The following is a 22,319-nucleotide window of genomic DNA, read 5'->3' on the forward strand; positions in this document are numbered from 1 at the left end:
CAAAACACACATGCATACAATATAATTACCAAAATGAATGATATTGACAGACTGGTGTTTTGAACTGAAGGATAATTCTGGTCACTTTCCGTTTGTTTGAGTGTGGGTGCGTGAGGAATTTGTCTGGGGGAGATGCACAGCTCGTGCACCGTGTTCATTCATGTACAGTATATTCAATCCTGAACGCGCTTTTTCTATTCTGGGAAAATTACGTCATCCCACAGCTCATGGTGCTGCAGGAACTTGTGGTCAAAAAGCCCACCTTAGGCTGCTGTGCAGGGCTCTGATGTACCATTGTATGAAGCAAAGACGCACGCTGAGTGCAGACTTTAAGGTTTTCTATCAGAGCTACAGGCTAACAATTAAAAATGGTGATGTTCTCTGTAATCCTATTTGGACAACTAGAGATAGTCTCACTCGTGCACTAAATCCCCACTTAGTCTCGCAAACTGCTATTTCAAGCCCCTCTAAAAGAATATGATAACTTTAGAAAACATTTCCACAAATGCCAACGCCATTACGATTGATAACTCACACAAAAAACCCTCCAATAATTATCAGCCCTTTAATTTAATGTAGATGTCTTTGAATTTTTTTATGAGAAATGTAACATGTAAAAGCATAAAGTTAAAATGTTGTGATAAATAAAAAAAGTCTCCAGGGGGCTGTGCAGACCGTTGTGTGGGGGCGGACCACTACAGGCGCGCACAGCACGGTGCGCGTATCAGCGCGACGCGTCGGCAAATAACCTCAATCTGCATACTGACTGTTATTTCGAAGGTCTTCTTTTCTACTGAGTGTTTTAATTGGTGCTACCAGCAGAAGTGAGATAGATCAAGCACCGCCATGGCTGCACTGTCGGGGGGAGAGATGTGCGTCAAATACCTGATGTTCGCCTTCAACCTCGTATTCTGGGTGAGTTTGAAGCGAGAAATTGTATTCTTCTTAAAGAATAAATTATACACCCTGTCTGTGTGACAGAGAGAGAGCTTTGCGTGCATGCGCGTTCGTGTGTGAGCCGGTTACTATCTTGAATGAAATAAGACGACGTCCCAGATGCAGGATCGTACCGAGTGCTCACAGTCTCGGTTTCTTATCACAGTATATCCTCGAGGTGCCCCTGCATTATTTTGGTTACTGTCAACAACTAAATACAAAGCGTCCCAATATGCGTGCAGACCGAGAGGGCTGGACGAATAATCCCCGGTGGCCAAGTGACCCAGTTCCACCGTGCAGACTACTCTTTGGAGTTTGCGCGCACAGCATTTTAATAAATGCAATGGGGGGAGGGGGGCGCTTTATTGTGGTGGAGAATGTCCCTGATATTATAATAATGAACGCTTCTTCTTCCTCACGTGATGTGAACAGTTGCGCATGTCATGGAGTGAGAGTGTGAATGAATCCTAGATTTCCCATGGAGGCTATTTGTGTCCAGCTAAGCCTGCAGGGTGTGTCTTCTGTCAGTTTGTTTGTGATGTGTTTGTGGTTTCACATGAATGCTTTGCCCATTTATGAACGTTTATTATGTGTGCAGTGCAGCTATAGATAGAGCCTAGAATAACCATCCATTACAGGGCAGGGATTTCCCAAAGTGTGTGTGTGCTTATGTGTGAGATGCAAATGATCCCAGGCAACACAACCAATTATGGGTATTACAAATATACAAAAAATCCACTATAAGTTGTAAAAATCACCAGTGTCTGTAAATACTAGCAGTAAGAAGCCAGGATGGTGACCATGAATTGAAAATGCATGTCCTTGATTGAATTTCAATTCATAGAAAAATCCTGCTCAAACATCCCAACCCAATGAAAGTGCAGACACTTCCCATTTGTGTTGGACTGAGCAGGAAGTGAATATATGATACACTGGTCATTATGCAGCCACAGATCACATGACCCAGATATCTGATCACAGATAATCTGGACAAAACAAGAGTGTCTATGTGCATCGTTGTGTCAGTGCATCAAGTTTGGTTAACAGACCTTGGTTTCAATAAAACAGCTTCTGTGAGACATAGGTAGTAGTCAAATTTTAGAGCAGTCTAGTAACTGTGTGCACAGTTCAGATAACAGAGCAGGTAATATGCTGCTGGGCAGGTATTTAAAAATGTTTTTGGTTAACATGCCTAGACAGAGCCCTATGTCCTACTTCCTGCTATATCAAAATGTATGTATCAGCATAACTTTTAGAAATGCAGAAGTTAAAAACATAAGCTGTGTGTGTATAAACATGGAACAAAAGAGAGGAAGGAACACAGGCAGGAGTTCATATCAGATTAAACAAAGGAGGTCAGATTTTTGAGTAACACGGCTCTCTTGCCACTCCCTAACTGTAGAAGTCATGTGATTTTCTGAAGGCGTGGTAATGAAAACGATCTCTCCTTTCACCACTTTTTTTTTAACTGACACCATTATGTTTTACTGCCACATGGGAAGCAGATAGTTAAAAATCACTCAGAGCTGTGAACTGTGTTGACTGGATCAGCATGGCTGTCGCTGGGGGAATCAAGTGTGTGAAATATCTCATGTTTGTCTTCAACTCTTTCTTCTGGGTAGGTGTGCTTTACTTTTAATCATGTGGTGTTGGATTGATTGTGTGTGAGAACGAGAGAGGAAGGAAGAGGTGGAAAAGACTACAGGACTAGTAGTACACATTTGTTCTTTGCTCTAACCTGCTCTTTTGTTTACACAATGGCATATAAGACATCCTAGAATAAAGAGTAGGTAAAAATCATCAACAGAATGGCCAAATATACACAAACACACTTGGAATGAAACAGATTGCTATCTTTCGGTTTGACTTTTAAAGTTAAATATTCACAGACCTGTGTATGCTGCCAAGCCCTGTAAGTGAGTCAATGTGTAGCACATCACACAATCTCTGGTACCATGAAGGGACAATACAAACACAAAGGGTCCTTGTTTTTACACAGTTAGATGAGCAAATTACAGCCTTTCCTGCCTCCATCAATGTGTTTGAATACATCAATGTGTTCTACACTATAATATCAAAGTCTCATTGGTGAGGAGTTACAAATGTCTGTCCCCAGACCTATACTTTTTAAGAGTTGAAAAAAGGCCTTTTCAATAGATTTGTTGGAAATGTTGTGGGTGAAGAATTAGATATGACAGAAAGGACTGTGAAGACCTCTTCCTCGACTGATAACTGAGAAAAACATGTAACAATTAGACAACAAGAATGCTTAGTTAGTACATGTTTTAAATGGTAACTGGAAGCAGAAACATTTTAAAATTAAGACAGCACCAAGTAAACTGGTGTGGTAAAATCAAAACGAAATACACAAGATGTCAAATGGCATATTTCATAAATATGGAGAGTGCTTACGAATGACAAGAACTTCAGCTTAGTTTCTCGCTAATATCATTTATATGTACTATCAGATTGACTGTGTACATTGTGCATTTAGTGGTATGATAACTAACTGCAGAACTGTTTGTGAAAATAAGCATGATGTTGTGTTTCAGCTTGCAGGCACTGCTGTCTTCACTATAGGCCTGTGGCTGAGATTAGACCCACAGACCAAAGGCCTGTTTGAAGAAACAGACTCTCCAAATGTGTTTTACACGGGTAAGATTCCCTCTGTCCTTGAGATGGAACATTATCCCTTATCATTTAAGCAAAGTTACATTTTGGATTATGTGAGCGCTGCAACATATACTTGTATATGTCTGTGATTCTCTGTATGTGTGTGTAGGTGTATATATCCTGATAGCAGCTGGAGCTCTAATGATGGTAGTGGGTTTTCTGGGCTGCTGTGGGGCCATCCAGGAGTCCCCCTGTATGCTGGGAATGGTTTGTACCATCTTTTGTGTTCTGCACTTAACTAACATTAAACATAAACTATTTAAAACAGTTTCTTATACTATATCCGGGTCTATATGTATTTTTCACAATCTTACTCAGCAGCATATGGCCTTGTTACTGAACTTAAGCAAGTGTGGATTGTAGACCTACATTGGGCTCTGCAATAAATATAAGCTACATTCATCTTTGTTTACTGAACAGTATCAAGGCCAGAGAGGAGTCTCTAGATTTCGCAGCACTTGTCTCTCCCCCTCCCTCCCTGTCTGGCCCTAATCTTCTTGTACTAAATCTCCCAGGGGGAGGAGCCTATCAATTAGGTTCAGCTACACTCAAGTGACCTTGTAACTTTTTCACACATGCATTCAAAAGACATGCGCACACGCCTGCACACATTCAAGCAATCAAAAGAGTTTCATTTTGTCTATCTCTTTGCAGTTCTTCTTCTTCCTGCTTATCATATTTGCCATTGAAGTTGCGGCTGGTATCTGGGTATTTTCCAACCAAAGCAAGGTAATGTACAAGTGTATGTAACAATGATTCATTGACTTGGATCGCACTTTTCTACAAAGCTACAAACATGAATGGTACTACAATGAATGTGAGTTATGTGTATAAAGTATTATTTTACCGTCTTGCTGCTGTTTTTCAGGTGGTAAACGACATCACATCATCCTACATGCAGACCTACAAGAAGTTCAAGATGCCAAATTCAGATAAGAGACTCAGAGACACCCTGCGGATGATTCAAACTGGGGTGAGCCATGTCTCTTAGTTTCAGCTTCACACTAATTCAGGTAGACTTAGATCTTATCTTAAAATAACTTGACACGCAATATTTCCTTAAAGCAATGTATTCCCATGGGAAAGTTGTCGGTGCCGCCTAATATCAAAAATGTTTAAGATGATTAGAAGTTGGAAACTCAGCAAAATACCACATTTTAGGAAAATAAGCACCGGTACTTTCTTTTTTAGTGAGCCAGGAGGCAATTATCCTACAGCATATCATCTAGGGGGAAACAGCTGGTCTAAACACACACTTACATAACTTCTTAACAGCATGAACATGTTGGGTTCCTTTCATCTCTGCACCAATAGTTATGTAAGAAAAATGATAGGTTATTTTGGAGATCGGTTATTTTGGACAGTGCCTCCACCAGTTGACTAGCAACCTCATTGTGATAACAACATAACAATTGTAACAAGAATGTTCCTTTAAAATACTTTAAGTTATAGATGTCTATTCCCTCTTCCATCTTGTGTTCTAAAGGTTTTACTTTTTTACACAGCTGAACTGTTGCGGGCCAACTGGTACGGTAGAAGAGGCTGACAAAGACACCTGTCCCCAGGGAGAGCTACTTGAGAAGCTCATTACTAAGGTACAACTACTCTGAATGATTGTATAGATTGGATGCCAACATAGATAGGTACTTCAGTCAAGAGCTAGAGAAAGAACATCATATTTCAATAGCAAAGAAGATCCATAAGTTCTAAAAGCTGTTAGGAAGCAATTACGTTACTGTATGTCAAATAATTGTCAAACGTGTGCCATAGGTTATCATTTCCTTTGCACACTAATTTCCTCAGCCTCTTTGCAGTGTAACTATGGCAACACTGGTTTACCAGAGCCCGTATGCTCTCAGGCTGTCTGTTAAGTGTGCAATACCACACGTCATGTTGTTCAGCATAGGCTTAGAGGAAGCTGAAAGGAATTATGCTGGTGTGTTGCAGAGCTGCCCTGATGCCATTGAAGAGGTGTTTGACTCCAAGCTACACATCATTGGAGGAGCCGGCATCACCATTGGGGTTGTTATGGTAAGCGTGGGATTTACTGTAACTCATCAAGTTTAAGTGTCAGCTGCCCTGGAGGATGAGCGCAGGGCAGAGGTGAGTAAAGAACAAACACAAGTAATGTATGTCTCTCTTTCTTTTGCAGGTGTTTGGGATGATCTTTAGCATGCTCCTGTGCTGCGCCATCAGGAAGTCTCGGGAGGTGGTGTGAGTCCCAGCATCACATCCTGTAGTCCTTTATTAACGTTGCATGATGCTATTCCTAGAGTCACATGACTCTCCACTGCCATAAACACTGCTTGTTCAAGTGGGACAATCTAAGATAGGCTGTGTGCGGATATCTCTGATTAGTACATAATACATCAGCTATAACTGTCCTACTGACACTTAGGCCAACCCTTTCTGGACTATATAGATGCAATGTGGTTATAAGGCCCAACTATAGAATGGGTGTCATCTGTGCTTCAGTGGCAATGTATTGACGACATAATTGTGTGGTCATTTGACTGTAATTAGTGTTTGTGAACTGCTAATTATCTAAACAAAAGATCATATTATTGTATATGGATCACATTTCTATTGCCATCACTTGACAGCCAGAAGAATCATGGATCAGGGCCTCAGAAAAGACCACCAACATCACTACAGCAATAGCCAATGAAATTCTACAGTCCTTTTTTTTACAACACAGATATAAAACTATGGTGACTATAGCCGATTCAATGCTAAGCTGGGAACTGCGGTCAGTGTGGTTCACCTAGCTCGGTATTAGAGTAGCATCTCGGTTTCTACATTGTGACATTTTATTTGTACCCTTCCTATTGTCTCCATCCCTAACATGCCCTTTCTAAAAACGCCTTTTCATTTTTTGTCAAGTTTGTAAATGTCTTTTTTTATTTGTAAAAGGTTTATACACATAGATGGTTGTATGGTACATGTGTTTTACATTTGATGATGTATTTTATAATGTTCTTTCCATGTTACATAGGCTGGACTTGATTTATACCATATGCACTATGTTTCACAGAGGCAAAATTAATGAGAGCCGAATAAAAGAAATTGTACTGACTCTGAAGGTGTTTTGCAATGGCACGCAGTTACTCACACAGCGAACGTCTTGTTGCTGTAGTTTTTCTTTAAGCCATTTCTGAGAAGGTCACTGAGTTAAATACATTAACTACAAGAGCAAATTATTCACTATTAAAATAAGATACTATCAAACTGACTTTCCTTGGCATGTTGGATATAGTGGTGCAGGATATAGGGGAATGCACTGGCTTAGATGGGTGGACGTGCCTTGATAAGACTCAAAACAACATCCAGGACCTAATCTGTGTGCGCAATGGAAAAATACATTCTTAATACTCCTCCCAGCTTTCCTTTCTTTGATATTCAAGGCCATCAAGTGTGACTCATGTAGTTTGATCCAAGCCAAGAAGTGTTTTTGTTTTCCTAGTCATGCCATCACAATCAATCCAAATATGTGTTTCAAAACAAGGCGTATAGACAGATTACAGTAAACAGTGCACAATTATGTATGGTAGTGAGTCATGTTATTTCTAATGACTCACTTTTTCATCCAAAAAGAGGTGAGAAAAGTTAGTTTTCCTCTGATTATAGCACAAGGAAGTACCCTTTGATTTGGTTGTTGACAGCCAGGTGTTGCCCTCTCAGACACCCCACCCCCACTATGGAGATAACGCTGATTATAAAAATAACTATGTTCATATGTGAGACATGTCTCCATGTTGTTCTGTGTGTATGCCTCTTATGTAACATTATGTGTACTGGCCAAAGGAAGAGGGCAGGACAAACGAGATAAGGAAGGGAAAAATAGGAACAACGATGAAAACTCAAGAGAAAATAGGCCAAAATCAACATTAACTCTACCACACTTCTACACATACACACAGTAGATAAAGACTAAATGATATGATAACAATTGCCCATTCTGCCCAAGTTGTTTGATGTTTTCTTTGGTGTCTTGATTGGACTGATTGGTGAAGAACCACTGCAACATTTTACTAGCCAAAAACTGAACCATACAACAGTGCTGCCATTACATTTAATTTATTATTACAGTGGAAGTATAAAGTTGCATTTCAAATACATGTGTTACTAATATTGCTAGAGCAATCTGCAAATTATCTCCTTCCACCTTTTGAATGATACAAAAATATATTAATTATTTTACCTTTTGGATACAATACAATCTCAGTCTTCAGTCTCGTCGTCTGTGCCCTCCCAGGAAGTGTTAGCAAGTCTGCGTGACTGAGTGTGTAAGGCAGTGTGTGTGTGCAGCACGGTGTCTACATGGAGAATACTTGAGAGACACTGCAGAACAGCCAGAAGTAGCTGGTATTTACAAGACACAGATTCAAGGCCGGAGTCTGACATGAACAGTTTTGCTGACACGTCAGCCTCAAAACGATGCTTTGTTAGTTTATCCTCCTCTAGAGGAAATGCACTTTCCCCAAAGATTGAGCTGTGCTCCTGTTTGTAGACAAGGCTAAAGGGGTGGGAATGGTTTTGAATAATAGTCTGGAACCTTGCTTGAGCCTGCAGGAAATGTCTTGGACTGTGGGAATAAATCTGTCTGGGCACGATCAGTAGAGCATTTGCCAAGAGCTGGGAAACAGCAAGGCCACTCGTAACTATGTCATCAGAGGCTGAGCAACTGGTGCCATTTTGTAGGAGGGCATGGTGTAAGAGAAACTCAAATGTCCCACCAGCAGGTATGACATAACCTGGCTGCAACCCACACTGCTGGAAGGGAGGTACATTGGGGATCTGATCCACATGTGAAGAAGTGCTTTTGGTTGACTGCAAGGTCCTCTTTGAGGCTGTGGTTGCAGTCATACCCATGGGCTCCCATGTTGAAAGGAGCATGCGGATGGCGTCTCGAAATGCACATGTATACTGGTCAGTTTGTCCTTCCCCTAGGCCACAAATGACCAGACTACATGGTTTGACAGTGACCCTTTCCTCTGAATCATTGAAAGCCACATGGACATACCTGTGGGAGAAAAAGTCAAATTTGAACATTCATGAATCAAAGAAGATTGAGAAAATCAAAACAATATACATGTATGTTAAATCAATTATTATCTATGATAAGGAATTGTATGCATTTTTTTTACTTTTAAATATACATGTTATATGAGTGGCAAAGAGACATGTTTATACCTATGGGCTCCCAGCAGAATTGGTCTACAAAAGGTCAGTGTAGCAACGTGCTCTGGTTCAACCATCCAGCAGTCTGAGACAGGTGTGGCCCCACTTAGCTGGGCAAAGAGAGACAGCTCATCTTCACTGACACACTCCACAACACACATCTCTGCCTGTGCAGCTAAAGACAGGACAGCAGCCGACTGTTTCACTGCAGAAAGGATCACAGAGACACCCAAACTCTGCAGGTTTGCAAAGACACACTCCAGGGACCTTTCTGTCCAGGCGCTAAACTGCACTATACTTCTGTTGTTCTTTGAATTCTCCTCCATCCATTGCTCTCCACATCCCAGCTGCAGCACTTGTCCTGCATTGAGCAATTTTGGCTGTAGGTAACCAGAGAAAACTGCAGCTTTAACTGCCTTTTGTTCAGTCTGAGGGCACGGTGTAGCAAAGTCTCTGTGAATGACTTGCCCCTCAATCAAACGTGAACAACTGATAGGGAAGCCTGACACAGGTGTGTGCAATGCATCCAAGTTGTCATTTACAAACTCAAGTGATAAGGAAGGTTGGTCCCTTTTAAACTTCCAGTGAGTCAACAGTTCACAGGTTAGTTTGCTTATAAAGTCACAGTGGGAACGACCCAGACGTGAATGAAAGAATGATTTCAGCAGTTTTTGAACACAGTCATTGTTTGAGGGTCCTGATAAATGTTTTTTTGCAGTGAAATCCTCCCATGACAGACAGCATCCATATGGAATCACTCCCATGGCTATGAGATTATCTAGCTCCTCCAATGCAAATGCCAGAATTTTGTCAGCCAAGTGCCTGGCAGTTGAAGCCTCTGCCGTTTGCCTGGAGGTGTAGGTGTGGGACACATTAGGCTCCTTGCAGGCCATTTTATGAATCATCCGTAGTAATGAAGCTAGCAGTAGGATAAACGTCTTGGATCCATCGCCTGTTACACTGCTGTGTTTCAAGACGCACTCCACCACCATCCTAAAACCAAAAACACACAAATGTATACAAAATATAAAATGTCACTTGTCAAAGACTATCATAGGGACAGAGTGTGTGTGTTACCTACCTGGCCAGTGGATGCTCAAGTCGTAGCGCAGTGAGAATGCGAGCCCCACTGCGGCTCAACATCGCCTGTCCCGTGTCTCTGGTGAACAGAACCTGTCCTCCTTCAGGGCCAAAACTGCGGAGGACAACTGACTCCAACGCACACACAGTCTGCACAACATGATCCAGATGAAGACACTCCACTGGCGGCATCTCTGCAACCTGAAAGAAACATAAATATCAATTGCAAGAGAAAATACACAATTTACAAACCGAACTTTTTTCCAAATATGCTTTTGGTATTCCATAAAAAGCAGCAAGACATTTAAATACTACTGCCTCAAAACTCTATAGATGGGCTTAAAATTCCAACAATATAATGTATGCAGCGAAGTTTTAGTTTACAAACATTTGACACAGGATGGATTTCAATTTAGGGTTACAGTCTTACATCTCAAGTTTCGATTAATAATGTGAAAAAGAATCAACACTTAAATAAGACTTTAGTTACACCTGGAGTAAATTCAAAGTAAACTACAAAGTAATACAAATTAGCTACCCCTTTAATACATAAACACATCAATACAGCAATAATTATAATCAAAATATATGACAAATATTATTCTGGGATGGGCCAATTTGCATAAATACTACTTTTACTTTCGGTAAATAAGGTATAATTACGAGTCAAACCTTTGTACTTTTACTTGGGTAACATTTTGATTGCAGGACTTTTAACTCTAACAGAGTATTCATACACTGTGGTACTTCTACTTTTACTTCTTCCACCTCTACTACTCAGCGTCAGTCAATGTTCACTTTGAAAAAATCTGTGTAAAGTTAGTTTACTTGGTTAGCGTTATAAACTCGTATAACTATTTTCTGATCACTGCTAACAGCTAGAAGCTGCGTAGATAACATTAGCATCTGCTAGCTAGCTGGATGAAATGAGATGAACCCTTCCGTACAGGGGCTTATTTTATTACAAACCCTAGATATAACATAAACGCACTAGTTTCTAGCTGCCAGTATGAACCAAACAAACAAAAATATTCGCCACAACACGATGCTTTTATCTCAGAGTACTTACCATCAGCCCAACAGGAACGCTTCCTCCGTATCCTAGAGACGAGGCTTCTTCTGTGGTTTGTTGTAGAGCTGTAATTCCCATCAGAAGTGACTGCTGCCACCTAGCGTCAAGATGTTTTCTAACCCTACAACCAAGGAGACTTGTATACTGTAAACACTTATGTACAAATTATTGTACTACAATTTTCCTTTTAAAATGCTTGTGCAAAATTAATACATACAAATACATTTAAGATTATTATGATATGATACTGCACATGACATGGGAGTGTCATGTGACGAAAATGTCTATTTACACTGAACAAAAATATAAATGCAACACTTTTGTTTTTGCTCCCATTTTTCATGAGATGAACTCAAAGATCTAAAACATTTTCTATATACACAAAATAACCATTTCTCTCAAATATTGTTCACAAATCTGAAAAAATATGTGATAGTGAGCACTTCTCCTTTGCCGAGATAATCCATCCCACCTCACAGGTGTGGCATATCAAGATGCTGATTAGACAGCATGATTATTGCACAGGTGTGCCTTAGGCTGGCCACAATAAAAGGCCACTCTGAAACGTGCAGTTTTGCTTTATTGGGGGGGGTCTGGGGGGGTCCGAAAACCCTAGGGTTAAACCCTAACCCTAACATGTCACCCATTGAGCATGTTTGGGATGCTCTGGATCGGCGTATACGACAGCGTGTTCCAGTTCCTGTCAATATCCAGCAACTTCGCACAGCCATTGAAGAGGAGTGGACCAACATTCCACAGGCCACAATCAACAACCTGATCAACTCTATGCGAAGGAGATGTGTTGCACTGCGTGAGGCAAATGGTGGTCACACTAGATACTGACTGGTTTTCGGACCCCCCCAGACCCTGAGGCTGTGCGAAGTCCCTGCGCCTCCCTACGCCTGTTCAAATGAACAATTTCTTTATGGAAATCATAAGTCTCTTTCATAATCTGATAATATTGCTTTACATGGTCCATAGGAGTGGTGCTAGGTGTAGAAAAAAAAAAACACGTATGCGTTTCCTACAATGTCTTTTAAAAAGCTTTATGTCCACCATTAACACTCTTTGTCTCTAAGAAAGCACATAAATGAAGATCTGTTTGATTTCAAGAAATTCCTGAATGTTTGCAGAGAAGCTTTATATTCTTCAGATATAACATCACCAGACGTCAAGTGTTTCAAATTGTGTTGTTATACTGTTTACATGTAATTTGTTCTCAGGTCTCCCTTGTTAAAGAGATCATTGTCAATGGGACTGGCTAGAACTAAATAAAGTTTATTTTCTACACATGAAAACGTACTAATACTGAAAGCTAAAGTCAGCTGACCATACTGTCACATCATTATTAAAATAGCAGACTTTGGGAAGTGATAATCCATGTTGATCTAAAATGTTCCCGATAAGCAGAAACATGCATTGTGTGTATTTCCACATGTCAAGGACAGAGGTGATATCACCCCACCCTCCCCTGCCCATCCCCCTCTCTTTCTTCCCTCCTTCTATACAGTATCTCCACAGTATGTCTGGTACCTCAAGGTGAACGGGGCGGGGCCGGAACTTGATCTCCGTGTTGCTGCAGAAACCACATCCTAAGTTTCTAAATTAGGCAACATCATCTATACATAGACAATATGAGACAGTTCTGCAGCTCCTGCCAGATGCACACACGCCAACAGACACATACAGAGCTGTCCACAGTGAATGTAAATGTCCTCTATTGCTGAACTCTCACTATGCTAACGAGCCTTTAAAAAGCCATGTCATTTCGCTAATGAATATGCATCAGTGGCCCAGTGAGGGTGACCTGTTGGGATGGGACAGAGGTCACAAGAAGTGGGGTGCAAATAAGCACCCGTGCTCCCATGAGACCTGCAGGGATGGACAAGATCACATTCACAAGTGACACACACACACACACACACACACACACACACACACACACACACACACACACACACACACACACACACACACACACACACACACACACACACACACACACACACACACACACACACACACACACACACACACACACACACACACACACACACACACACACACACACACACACAGAAGTAAGCAATAGAAGAAGACCGAGCTGCAATTCCCCACCTTGTCCTACTCTACCTCGCTCTTGCTCTCCCCCTTGATCCAGCTTTTCATACACCTGCTCTCTTCTTTGTGACATCTATGAACTGGTGATACAAAAACTCTTTCCTCTCTCACTGTTTTCCTCCGCCTGTCCCGCCCTCTCTGGTTCTGTCATCTATTCTCCTCCTCCTCCTCCACCTCTCTCTGGGAAGAAGGAGTACCTGTGTGTCTGGACATTGCTGCTGGGGCGACTGAATACAGGTATGTCTCTGGGTCCTTATCTTTCTCTTAGTTTTATCAAATTAAAGTACTTTGATGTATTTCTCTCCCAACTGTGCTCAGTGAAAAGTAACTGTGTAAAACATAACAAAATTAGAATAATCAGGTTGGTGAGGGTCATTCTCTTATTGACCAGATACAGTCTAGGTGCAACATAATAACCTTGGGTGATTTATTAGTTTTTACCTCCAAATTCCGTGATTTTCTTTTGTGTCTATGAAAGATGCAGTTCTTGTGAAGGTTGAGAAAATGTCCAATGTCAAGTTAAAAACAAGGCTCTCTTAAGTTGTCAGTGACGGTGCAATTACACTAGAATGCACACATTAATGTCATGAATTTGCTAACTTTTTGGATGAGGTGTAAAAAGAGTTTGAACTGCTGTCTTAACTGAAGTTAAGGGGACATATGGTGCGGCTGGTCATTCATTATTCATTATCATCTGCATCAAACATATTGAAAGACGCAAATGTACACATTTAGTTACGTTTACATATGTTTTATATACACGATATTCAACAATTAATAATTGAAGTAATTTCATTTCAAATTACCATGTGAAAAAAATCTAATCTGTGAATTACTCATTATTACTTAGTCAAACTTTTACAAAAGCAAATCAGAAATATTATATATAAGTATTGAAATACATAACGTGATCAGTATAAGAGACCTGTATCATGTGAGACATGGTGTTCTTTCTGCCATCATTAGGTACATCTGTTTGCTCCTGCAGCTGTAATTAATCAGTGGATTCTGTTTAGCGCCTGTCTTTTCAGAAAAAGCAGAAATAAACTGAGATCAGTGTCCTGCTTTGGTGTGAGATCTGATCTGCTGACTCAACTTCAGAATAGCAAAAAAGGTATCTACATTTTTTTTAACATGGGAGTCTTGTTGTTTTCGTAGATACTGAGCATGACCTTGGCCCATGACTCTGACCCCTGCAGCTCACAGTGGAACAGCAGCGGTCCACGCGTGACGCTTCAACTTCAATTGTCCCCTTCCTCTCCCCTGCATGTCAGCAGCTTTGACCGAGACAGCTACTTGCATATCCTGTGTTAAAGTGTTAGTGCCAGGCCAGCAGAAACAGGAGTCATTTGACACTGATGGTCATACAGTTTCTAAAAGCATATTAATGCTACAGATACATCTAATCAAAAGCATTTAAGGAAACTTGGAGGGTGTATGTGTTTATGTGTTCTGTTTTGATTGTTCCTCAAAATAGATTTTTTTGTTTTTTGTTTAGTATAGTGTGATGTTCCTTAAATTACTCAAGTTGTTATTTAAGGGCTGAGACAATATTTTCTTGACTCTGTGTTTCTCTGTCAGTTTAATTCTGGATCTGTTACTCGTCCAATAATGACTGGGAACCGTCGAGCTGCCCCCCCTGCACCGGGCACCCCCGCTCCAACAACCCACTTGCCAAATGAAACAACCAGCCCCGGCCATTCTGGAGGCCACAGTCCCAACAAGTTCATGAGTGAACTGCACAGCGTCCACAGTGAGTCAGACTCTGAGGTCATGCTCTGTTCCTTTGGAACCAAAGGAATGTCCGGAATAACATAACTAAACTATCATGCTGATATGCTCTTGTGGTGCGTAGCCTGCTAAAATATATCACAGAAATAATTGCGAGAACAAAATATTATTGTCATTTCAAGACGATTTTATGCAACTGCCGTAAAATATAATGTTCCGAAAATATTCAGTCATTGTTATGAAAATGAATTTGAAAAAAACCACACACAACCAAAAGTAATAAAATGGACTATCTGCCACTGTAAACAAACATTTACAATAGGCAAATCATCCTAAAACAGTAAAAGCTCATGGAGTGTCTAGCATTTTGTGACTGAATGAGGAAGGCACACACATCATATGATAAGGCCAAACAAGCGTTGACTCAAAGGGAACAGAAAACAGGTTAGGTTGGCTACTTTTAAAATCTATTCTAGAACTGCGTTTTATGTTCCTCTTGTGTGGAAGTTATTCATTTGTATTAGTTCCGACGTACCAGGATTGTCAATGCATACTATTTGTAATGCTATGTGCATGTTTTATGGGGAAGCAAACTGCAAGTCATAAAAAATGTCATCTTGTATTTGAATATGTGACATGATATTATAGTCAAATATTGCTTCCATGATGCTTTAGAACAAGCAGAATACATAAGAGATGGACATGAAAACACCTGACTGAGCATTGCAATGCAATACAACACCACCACAAAATATGATCAAGAAAGATTTTCCTCACTCTGTTTATCTTTGCATTCAAGTGGCTGACTAAAAAAATCAATTATGCATCCTCTATGTGTGTGTTTATTTCATCTTGCAGTGCCATCATGGGCAGTTGCTGCCCTTTGCATCGTAAGCTTGTGCGTGGTGTTGTCATGTGCAGTGTGTGTGTGGAAGAAGTGCTTGAAAAAGAAGGACAAGGACAAAGAAAAGGACAAGAAAAAGGGAAAAGAGAAGAGCAACGGAGGCATTGACACTGAAATGGATGGAGGTTACAGCGAGGTAAACCACACACACACACACACACACACACACACACACACACACACACACACACACACACACACACACACACACACACACACACACACACACACACACACACACACACACACACACACACACACACACACACACACACACACACACACACACACACACACACACACACACACACACACACACACACACACACACACACACACACACACACACACACACACACACACACTGTCCCCCTGCAGATGTACTGTCCTTGCAATGGATCACAGTCCTTATGTCCGGGTCACACAGGACTAGTAAAACTGTCAGTGTGTGTTAGGACTAATGGATGTTTTGCACATAGCTCATATTGGAGTAAAGTTTGAGGACTGAGATGAGCTGTTTAAGAGTGTTTCCCTTGTCCTCAAGGATTCAGGTCACATTTACCCACACTGATGCTGTAAACCTGCCCGTATACTTTAAACAATAAATAAGCTTTAGACGGTAACTAGATCTTTGTTTAATCACCTCTGGCTGTGCAGTGCTTACAATATACTGCATGAACCCGACACAAATAGCTGTGAGATAGAAGCACTTAATTGATTACTTCTTGTAAAGCTATGTTTTATTATTCCTGCATGTGATCTGTGTGTGTCTGTGGTTGCAGCCGCTGAAAGACGAAGGTAACAAAGAAACCGAGCTGTCAGATAATGATACCAAGGAGGAGGAGAAGCTGGGCAGGCTCCATTACACATTAGACTACAACTTCACAGACAACACAGTGAGATGCCACCATTCACTATGACGTTTTTCCCCAACATCTGCAAACTCTAAAATGTTAACCAAATTAATAACTTGCTGTCAATTATCGAGAATCTCATCTCTTGTTATTACTTTCCTTTGCTATCACATTCTAGCTGATAGTCGGCATCTTGCAGGCTGCTGAACTTCCTGCCATGGATGTGGGAGGTAGTTCTGACCCTTATGTTAAAGTCTTTCTGCTCCCAGACAAAAAGAAAAAGTTTGAAACCAAAGTGCACAGGAAGACCCTTGAACCGAACTTCAATGAGACGTTTACATTTAAGGTAAACTCAAAGATAAATACTTTTTTTTTTTTTTAAATGATCCCAAATGTGATCAGCAAATGGTGCAAAAATGTGTTTCTAATTATTATCTGTGAATGTGTTCTGTAGGTACCGTACACGGAGCTGGGCGGGAAAACACTGATGATGACTGTGTACGATTTCGACCGTTTCTCAAAACACGACGCCATTGGAGCTGTGAAGATACTGATGAGCAGTGTGGACTTCAGCCAGTCTCTGCAGGAGTGGAGGGATCTGCAGAAGGCAGAGAAGGAGGAGGTGTGAGCACATGGAGAGAGGGGTGGAGGATATGACCTTGAAATAGGGATGCACTAGTCAGAAAAATATTAATAAAAAGAACAACTTGCTATTGATCTCTTGATCCGAAATGATTACTGTTTTTTGGCGAGAAAACTTTTCTAAACTGAGTACTACAATGTATTTATTTGGGTTTTGTGAGTAATATCAAATACTCTCTCCTTTTTATATTTACACTGTCATGCACATAAAGGTCACTTATGTGTCATTGTAATTGCAAAGCCATACTTTATCTTTAATAAAATGCTAACTTATTTTTCTCTGTTTTAGAGTGAGCGACTTGGAGACATATGTTTGTCCTTGAGGTATGTGCCTACAGCAGGGAAGCTGACGGTGGTGATTTTGGAGGCCAAAAACCTGAAGAAAATGGACGTGGGTGGATTATCAGGTTAGTCAAGCGACAGACAACTTCACTAACAAGACTTTAAAAAAAGGAAAAACTGTTCAAACCACTCTGTTTTCTCTGTTAGACCCGTACGCAAAGATCCACTTAATGCAGAATGGAAAAAGACTCAAGAAAAAGAAGACAACAACAAAGAAGCACACCTTAAACCCTTACTTTAATGAGTCTTTTAGCTTTGAAGTGACATGTGAACAGATGGAGGTAAATACTGTATATGTTTGTATGCAAACACACACAAAAAACAACATTTAAAAAAACAATTAATCTGAAATGTACTCATTTTCTTTGTGTGTATTTTCATGTGTTTTTTAAAGAAGGTGCAGATAGCAGTGACTGTGTTGGACTATGATAAGATCGGGAAGAATGACGCCATCGGCAAAGTGCTGCTGGGCAGTAACAGCACTGGGACTGAGCAGCGCCACTGGGAAGACATGGTGGCAAATCCTCGGAGGCCAATAGCACAATGGCATAGTCTCAAACCAGAGGATGAAGTCAACGCTCTCATTTCAAACAAGAAATGAAACTGTCACCTAGTATGTTTTGACCTTGCAGCATTTAACTACATTAATTCAAATGTATGTACCTCCCCTTATTGCAATAAAAACTCTTTAGGATTCATTTAACTATGTGAATTTACCCAATCATATCCTGTTTCACCCATGACACTATCTAAGTCACTGTTATTAAATGTCATCTGTAATCTTCCTTCTGCAAATACCTCCTCCTAACTACGAACAGTATTAAGGACAAATGTATAACTATGTAAAGTGCTATTAAACCATGAATTTTTTTAACCTGTGTTTTTTTTCTGTACTTTGCTGTTTAAATGCATGTACCCTACGCCTGATATAAACATGAATAGCCTGTAGAGGGAGACAATCCAATGGCTAATGAAATAAGATACTCATATGAGTGTTATTATTTCTCTACTTTATGTTTATATTATTATTCACTGTTGCCTTTAGCTAAATGCTTGGATGGATATATGTGCTCTAAATGTCCATTTGAAACACAACACAATCGAAGTGATTCTTATAAAGCTAAGAAAATACATTGGAGAGCGAAGAGTCTTGGACAACAGCCCAAATAAGAGAAATGCAAAGCTAAGAGTTGGGGCCTCATCATTAATAGACATTGTCTCTGCAGTATAGCAACAAGGAAGGATGAACAGGCTAGAGCCACACCAATAATATGATTAAATGTTCATCTTTGAACATTTAATCACTTATCCGTGGGAGACCTGACCACGGATAAACGGGAGAAGATGGATGGATGGATGGTTCATCTTTGTTCCGAATAATCTATATTATTTCAAAACTAATACTTTTATTTACAAGAAATTAATTTTTTCATGGGAAATAGGCAGTAAACATTAATTCCTTTCAATGTATTGGAAAATTGTGGTGAAATTACTATGAGCACAGAACTGAGCTTCAGGTTGCCAGGCATGTAGGCTAATAGCGTTTTTTTTCTCCATATATTTTTAGAAATAATTCATATTTGAATAAAAACATTAAATATTGTATAGTTAATTATCTTCAGCCAGAAAATAATCCCCCTTACTCTTTGTTTGATCAAAACATAAAAATAGGTGGGGGTGCACGTTATTTGGTGTGTGTCAACCATAGAGGTGTCAACTCAACATCATGGCTACTTATTAGTTAGATTAGCATCGTTACAAAAAGACAGTTGTCGGGAAGAGGTTAAGGAAACAAGTCAAGTAACGCTGATTGGTAACGTGTTACTTAATAGAGAAAGGGTAAAACATGTTTTAATGAACCTAGCTTAATTGCAAAGCTGAATGTCAAAAATAAATGAGCGTCAATGTATAACAAACAAAATGTACAGCTAACTTAGCTGGGGGTAACCTAACTTTACCCTTATTTACAACAGATATGTATCCTACTTAGTTCAGAGACAGTTTACACCCAGCTAACTAGCTTAACTAAAGCTATCTAGTGTTAACCTTTTCATAAATGTGCTATCTCGCTAACTGTGAAGGGGTGTGGTGAAGGTGAGTTTTTTTTACAAGTGCAATTAGCGAGTTAAATGAAACTTTCTGCCCTCTATTTAGCTCATTGGCAACGCCGTTTTGATCCGCTAATGTTCACGTCAGAAGTTGTCATACGCAGGTCATGACATGTGGTCAGACAGAAATGTAACTTTAGAGGGAAACACCTCTGTGATGGAGCGACACACTATCACAATTACCACTGAATCTGAGGCTAGTCTGTGTGTGCTGGCTGAGAATGTTGGAGTGACAGAGAGCAGCTTACCTGCCCACACAGGTGGAGGCTGGTCGTCACCTGCTCAGAGGGGCTGTCGCCACCAGGTAGGTTTCACCGAGTTATAGGAAAGACCAGGCATCGTCCCGGAGCTAACACACATCCTGAAATCTTCCCTTCCGGGACCATTGAGATGCACCGTTAACGTTTCGGCGGGACTTCCTTTCGGACTCTGAGATGAACTTAAAGTGGACAGTGAAACGATTTCTTCTTATGTCGTTTTCAATCTCCCACTTGCTGTTACTTGAGGGTGAGTATGATAGTTTCTCTCCCCCAAAATTGTATAATTGTCCTGCTAAAAAGTTTGCTAAACACAGATGTGAGTGTGAACTATATATTACACAACATAGTGGTATATTATTGGATCTAATAGTCAATATTCTTTGAGTCACAATACCCTTGCATTACAAGCTCTTTTGAAATATTATTTAAGTTTCTGATTTTCTTTATCATCTGTCACAGGTAATTTACCTATATAATAAAGCCTAACCTGCATTGTTTTAAAATGCCCCTCCCTATTATATTGTGTCCTCACTGTTTAATCCTAATAAATGTCATATATGCGACTTAATGTTTCTTATTTAATACATCTGGACCTCCCTTTCCCCAAATTACAAAGAGTTTTTACTTTTAAAATGTATGATGTTTTCTTTTGTGTTTAGGAGCTCAGAGCCGACTTTCAGTGGCTGAAGGAAGACTACAAAGGTACATCAAAGGAATTAAATTGTGATTCTGCAAACAGTATGGTAAACATATAATTAATATTGAGCAAAAAGATCATCCAATTGTACAGGCTGACACTGATAAATTATTTGCAATTTCTGTTTCTGTCACTAGAGTGTGTAGCAGGGACTGTGTTAGAGTGTGTTTGTGCATGTCCACTTGTGCCTGTGAGGGTTCAGTTAAGAGTAGTTTGGATTCTGAATTGAAGTGGTGTAAAGTGCACTTAAGTCTCCCCTCTGACTGTTTCTTCCCACTAATGTGCATGTTTGTGTGTGTGCAGAAGAGCTAATGCACTTCGGAGGAAACGGGATCTCCTTGGGGAGGAGGTTGGTACACTACACCTAAGAGAACCAGAGGAGGTCAGGGCACCCACATGCGCACAACACCTTAAACGGCACAAAGCTGTCTTTGTAACGAATGAGACTTGCTCACAAACCCATACACTTTCTCCCACTCAGCCTGACGCAACTCTAAGCTTACAACAGGTCACCAACAGTACAGAAATGTGTCATTGATGTGGTTAAAGCTTGAGAACTACTTTAAGTGTTAATTGTTTCCCAAGACATACAGACCTCTGCTGTCGGAGGGTGGTCTACCACGCAGCATTTTACACAACTACACAGCCAGAGATTCCTCTTCAGGTAATTACACAATTTCTGAAGCTTCCATTATTGCATTAACAGAAGATTAAAACTATCATTACCCAGATAAACTGGGCTAAGTGATCATGAGGTGTGTGTGTTTTTTCCCCCCAGAATATTGTGGCTGCCTCAATGGTGGCTGGTGTCAGGAGAGCGGTGTGTGTGACTGTGCTCAGTTCCAGGCATTGGGAGACCGCTGCCAGATCAGTGAGTAATACACACACACACAAACACAATTTACCACACACATTCACACGCACAGTGTATGTCTTCCTTTGTTATCAAATCTTCAAATCAGATTTATCAGAATATCATCCACATGGCAACCATATTCTTGATTGATAAGCACCCTTCCTGTATGCAACAGAGTGTGTGATCAGCAGGTGTACAACTTTTTAATAACGGCATACAGTATACAGTTACACACTCAGTTATACAGGAATGTGTGTCATTCAACAAACAATAATTACATGCACACACTCCAGTATTAATTATCAGATTTCCCCATCCGTCTCTCTCTTTCTATTTCCCTCCCTATCTCTCTTTGAATCATGTGTACTAAGGTAATAGGGTCAGGGTTGAGTGATGGAGTTTCTAGTTTCTATATTCTGAACAGACTCCTTATACAGTTATCAGGAGATCTGAAGTCAGAATTATTGTAAAGACATTTTTTCATTTCAACAAACTAATTTGATGTTGGCCCACCTGTTGGAAACAATATAGCGACCTTAGGAACTTGTAACTGAACTTATACTTGAAATGAAATCCTGGAATAGACATTAGCATTTAAAGGAAAGCCTCATCTTAGACTCATAATCAAGCTTCAATGCTTCAGTGCACATTTTGAGGATTAAGATTACCGAGCTGATGCCACAGTTCTAAAAATGTAAAATAAGATTTTTTGGTGATTAAAATGTGTAAAGAGTCATTTAAAAAATAGGGAACAGGCAATTTCCGATTTCTTACCAGCATGTAAAGCTTTGCGCTGATCAGATTAAAGGACATGACTCACTATCAAACACCCCACTCCCTCAGATTTTGGGGAGGGTCTTAA

The 22,319-nt window shown here is 40.2% G+C and overlaps 4 protein-coding genes across 5 annotated transcripts in view; 3 read left to right on the forward strand and 1 right to left on the reverse strand.

The window, feature by feature from the left end:
* Nucleotides 1–711: 711 nt before the first annotated feature.
* Nucleotides 712–6,685, forward strand: cd9a (CD9 molecule a). Of its 2 annotated transcripts, none has more exons than XM_079684149.1 (8): nucleotides 712–915; nucleotides 3,489–3,591; nucleotides 3,719–3,816; nucleotides 4,264–4,338; nucleotides 4,478–4,582; nucleotides 5,115–5,204; nucleotides 5,557–5,640; nucleotides 5,762–6,685. In XM_079684149.1, exons 1-8 carry the CDS (start codon nucleotides 847–849, stop codon nucleotides 5,825–5,827), a joined length of 690 nt encoding a protein of 229 aa, XP_079540275.1. In that variant the 5' UTR covers nucleotides 712–846; the 3' UTR covers nucleotides 5,828–6,685. The 2 variants fall into 2 exon arrangements, with proteins under 2 accessions (XP_079540275.1, XP_079540276.1); XM_079684150.1 differs by lacking the exon at nucleotides 712–915 and adding an exon at nucleotides 2,398–2,554.
* A 985-nt stretch (nucleotides 6,686–7,670) lies between these two features.
* bbs10 (Bardet-Biedl syndrome 10) lies at nucleotides 7,671–11,057 on the reverse strand. The gene is made up of 4 exons (XM_079684147.1): nucleotides 10,940–11,057; nucleotides 9,872–10,071; nucleotides 8,803–9,783; nucleotides 7,671–8,632 (listed from the first exon to the last, which is right to left on the reverse strand). The coding sequence occupies exons 1-4, from the start codon at nucleotides 11,018–11,020 to the stop codon at nucleotides 7,831–7,833; spliced, it is 2,064 nt and encodes a 687-aa protein (XP_079540273.1). The 5' UTR covers nucleotides 11,021–11,057; the 3' UTR covers nucleotides 7,671–7,830.
* Nucleotides 11,058–12,850: 1,793 nt separating this feature from the next.
* Nucleotides 12,851–18,410, forward strand: syt1b (synaptotagmin Ib). Its single transcript, XM_079684148.1, has 10 exons — nucleotides 12,851–13,300; nucleotides 14,080–14,177; nucleotides 14,645–14,816; nucleotides 15,653–15,834; nucleotides 16,481–16,594; nucleotides 16,731–16,898; nucleotides 17,007–17,174; nucleotides 17,484–17,601; nucleotides 17,684–17,817; nucleotides 17,931–18,410. Exons 3-10 carry the CDS (start codon nucleotides 14,675–14,677, stop codon nucleotides 18,135–18,137), a joined length of 1,233 nt encoding a protein of 410 aa, XP_079540274.1. The 5' UTR covers nucleotides 12,851–13,300; nucleotides 14,080–14,177; nucleotides 14,645–14,674; the 3' UTR covers nucleotides 18,138–18,410.
* A 1,483-nt stretch (nucleotides 18,411–19,893) lies between these two features.
* The window catches only part of otogl (otogelin-like), a 24,319-nt gene continuing 21,893 nt past the window's right edge, over nucleotides 19,894–22,319 (forward strand). The window contains exons 1-6 of the mRNA XM_079684610.1: nucleotides 19,894–20,151; nucleotides 20,564–20,606; nucleotides 20,905–20,950; nucleotides 21,187–21,265; nucleotides 21,380–21,472; nucleotides 21,829–21,836. Coding sequence (XP_079540736.1) covers nucleotides 20,079–20,151; nucleotides 20,564–20,606; nucleotides 20,905–20,950; nucleotides 21,187–21,265; nucleotides 21,380–21,472; nucleotides 21,829–21,836 — 342 coding nt within the window. The 5' untranslated portion in view covers nucleotides 19,894–20,078. The remainder of the gene's footprint in view (nucleotides 20,152–20,563; nucleotides 20,607–20,904; nucleotides 20,951–21,186; nucleotides 21,266–21,379; nucleotides 21,473–21,828; nucleotides 21,837–22,319) is intronic.

This window comes from Notothenia rossii (assembly GCF_949606895.1).
Source record: "Notothenia rossii genome assembly, chromosome: 5".
Taxonomy (NCBI): Eukaryota; Metazoa; Chordata; class Actinopteri; order Perciformes; family Nototheniidae; genus Notothenia; species Notothenia rossii.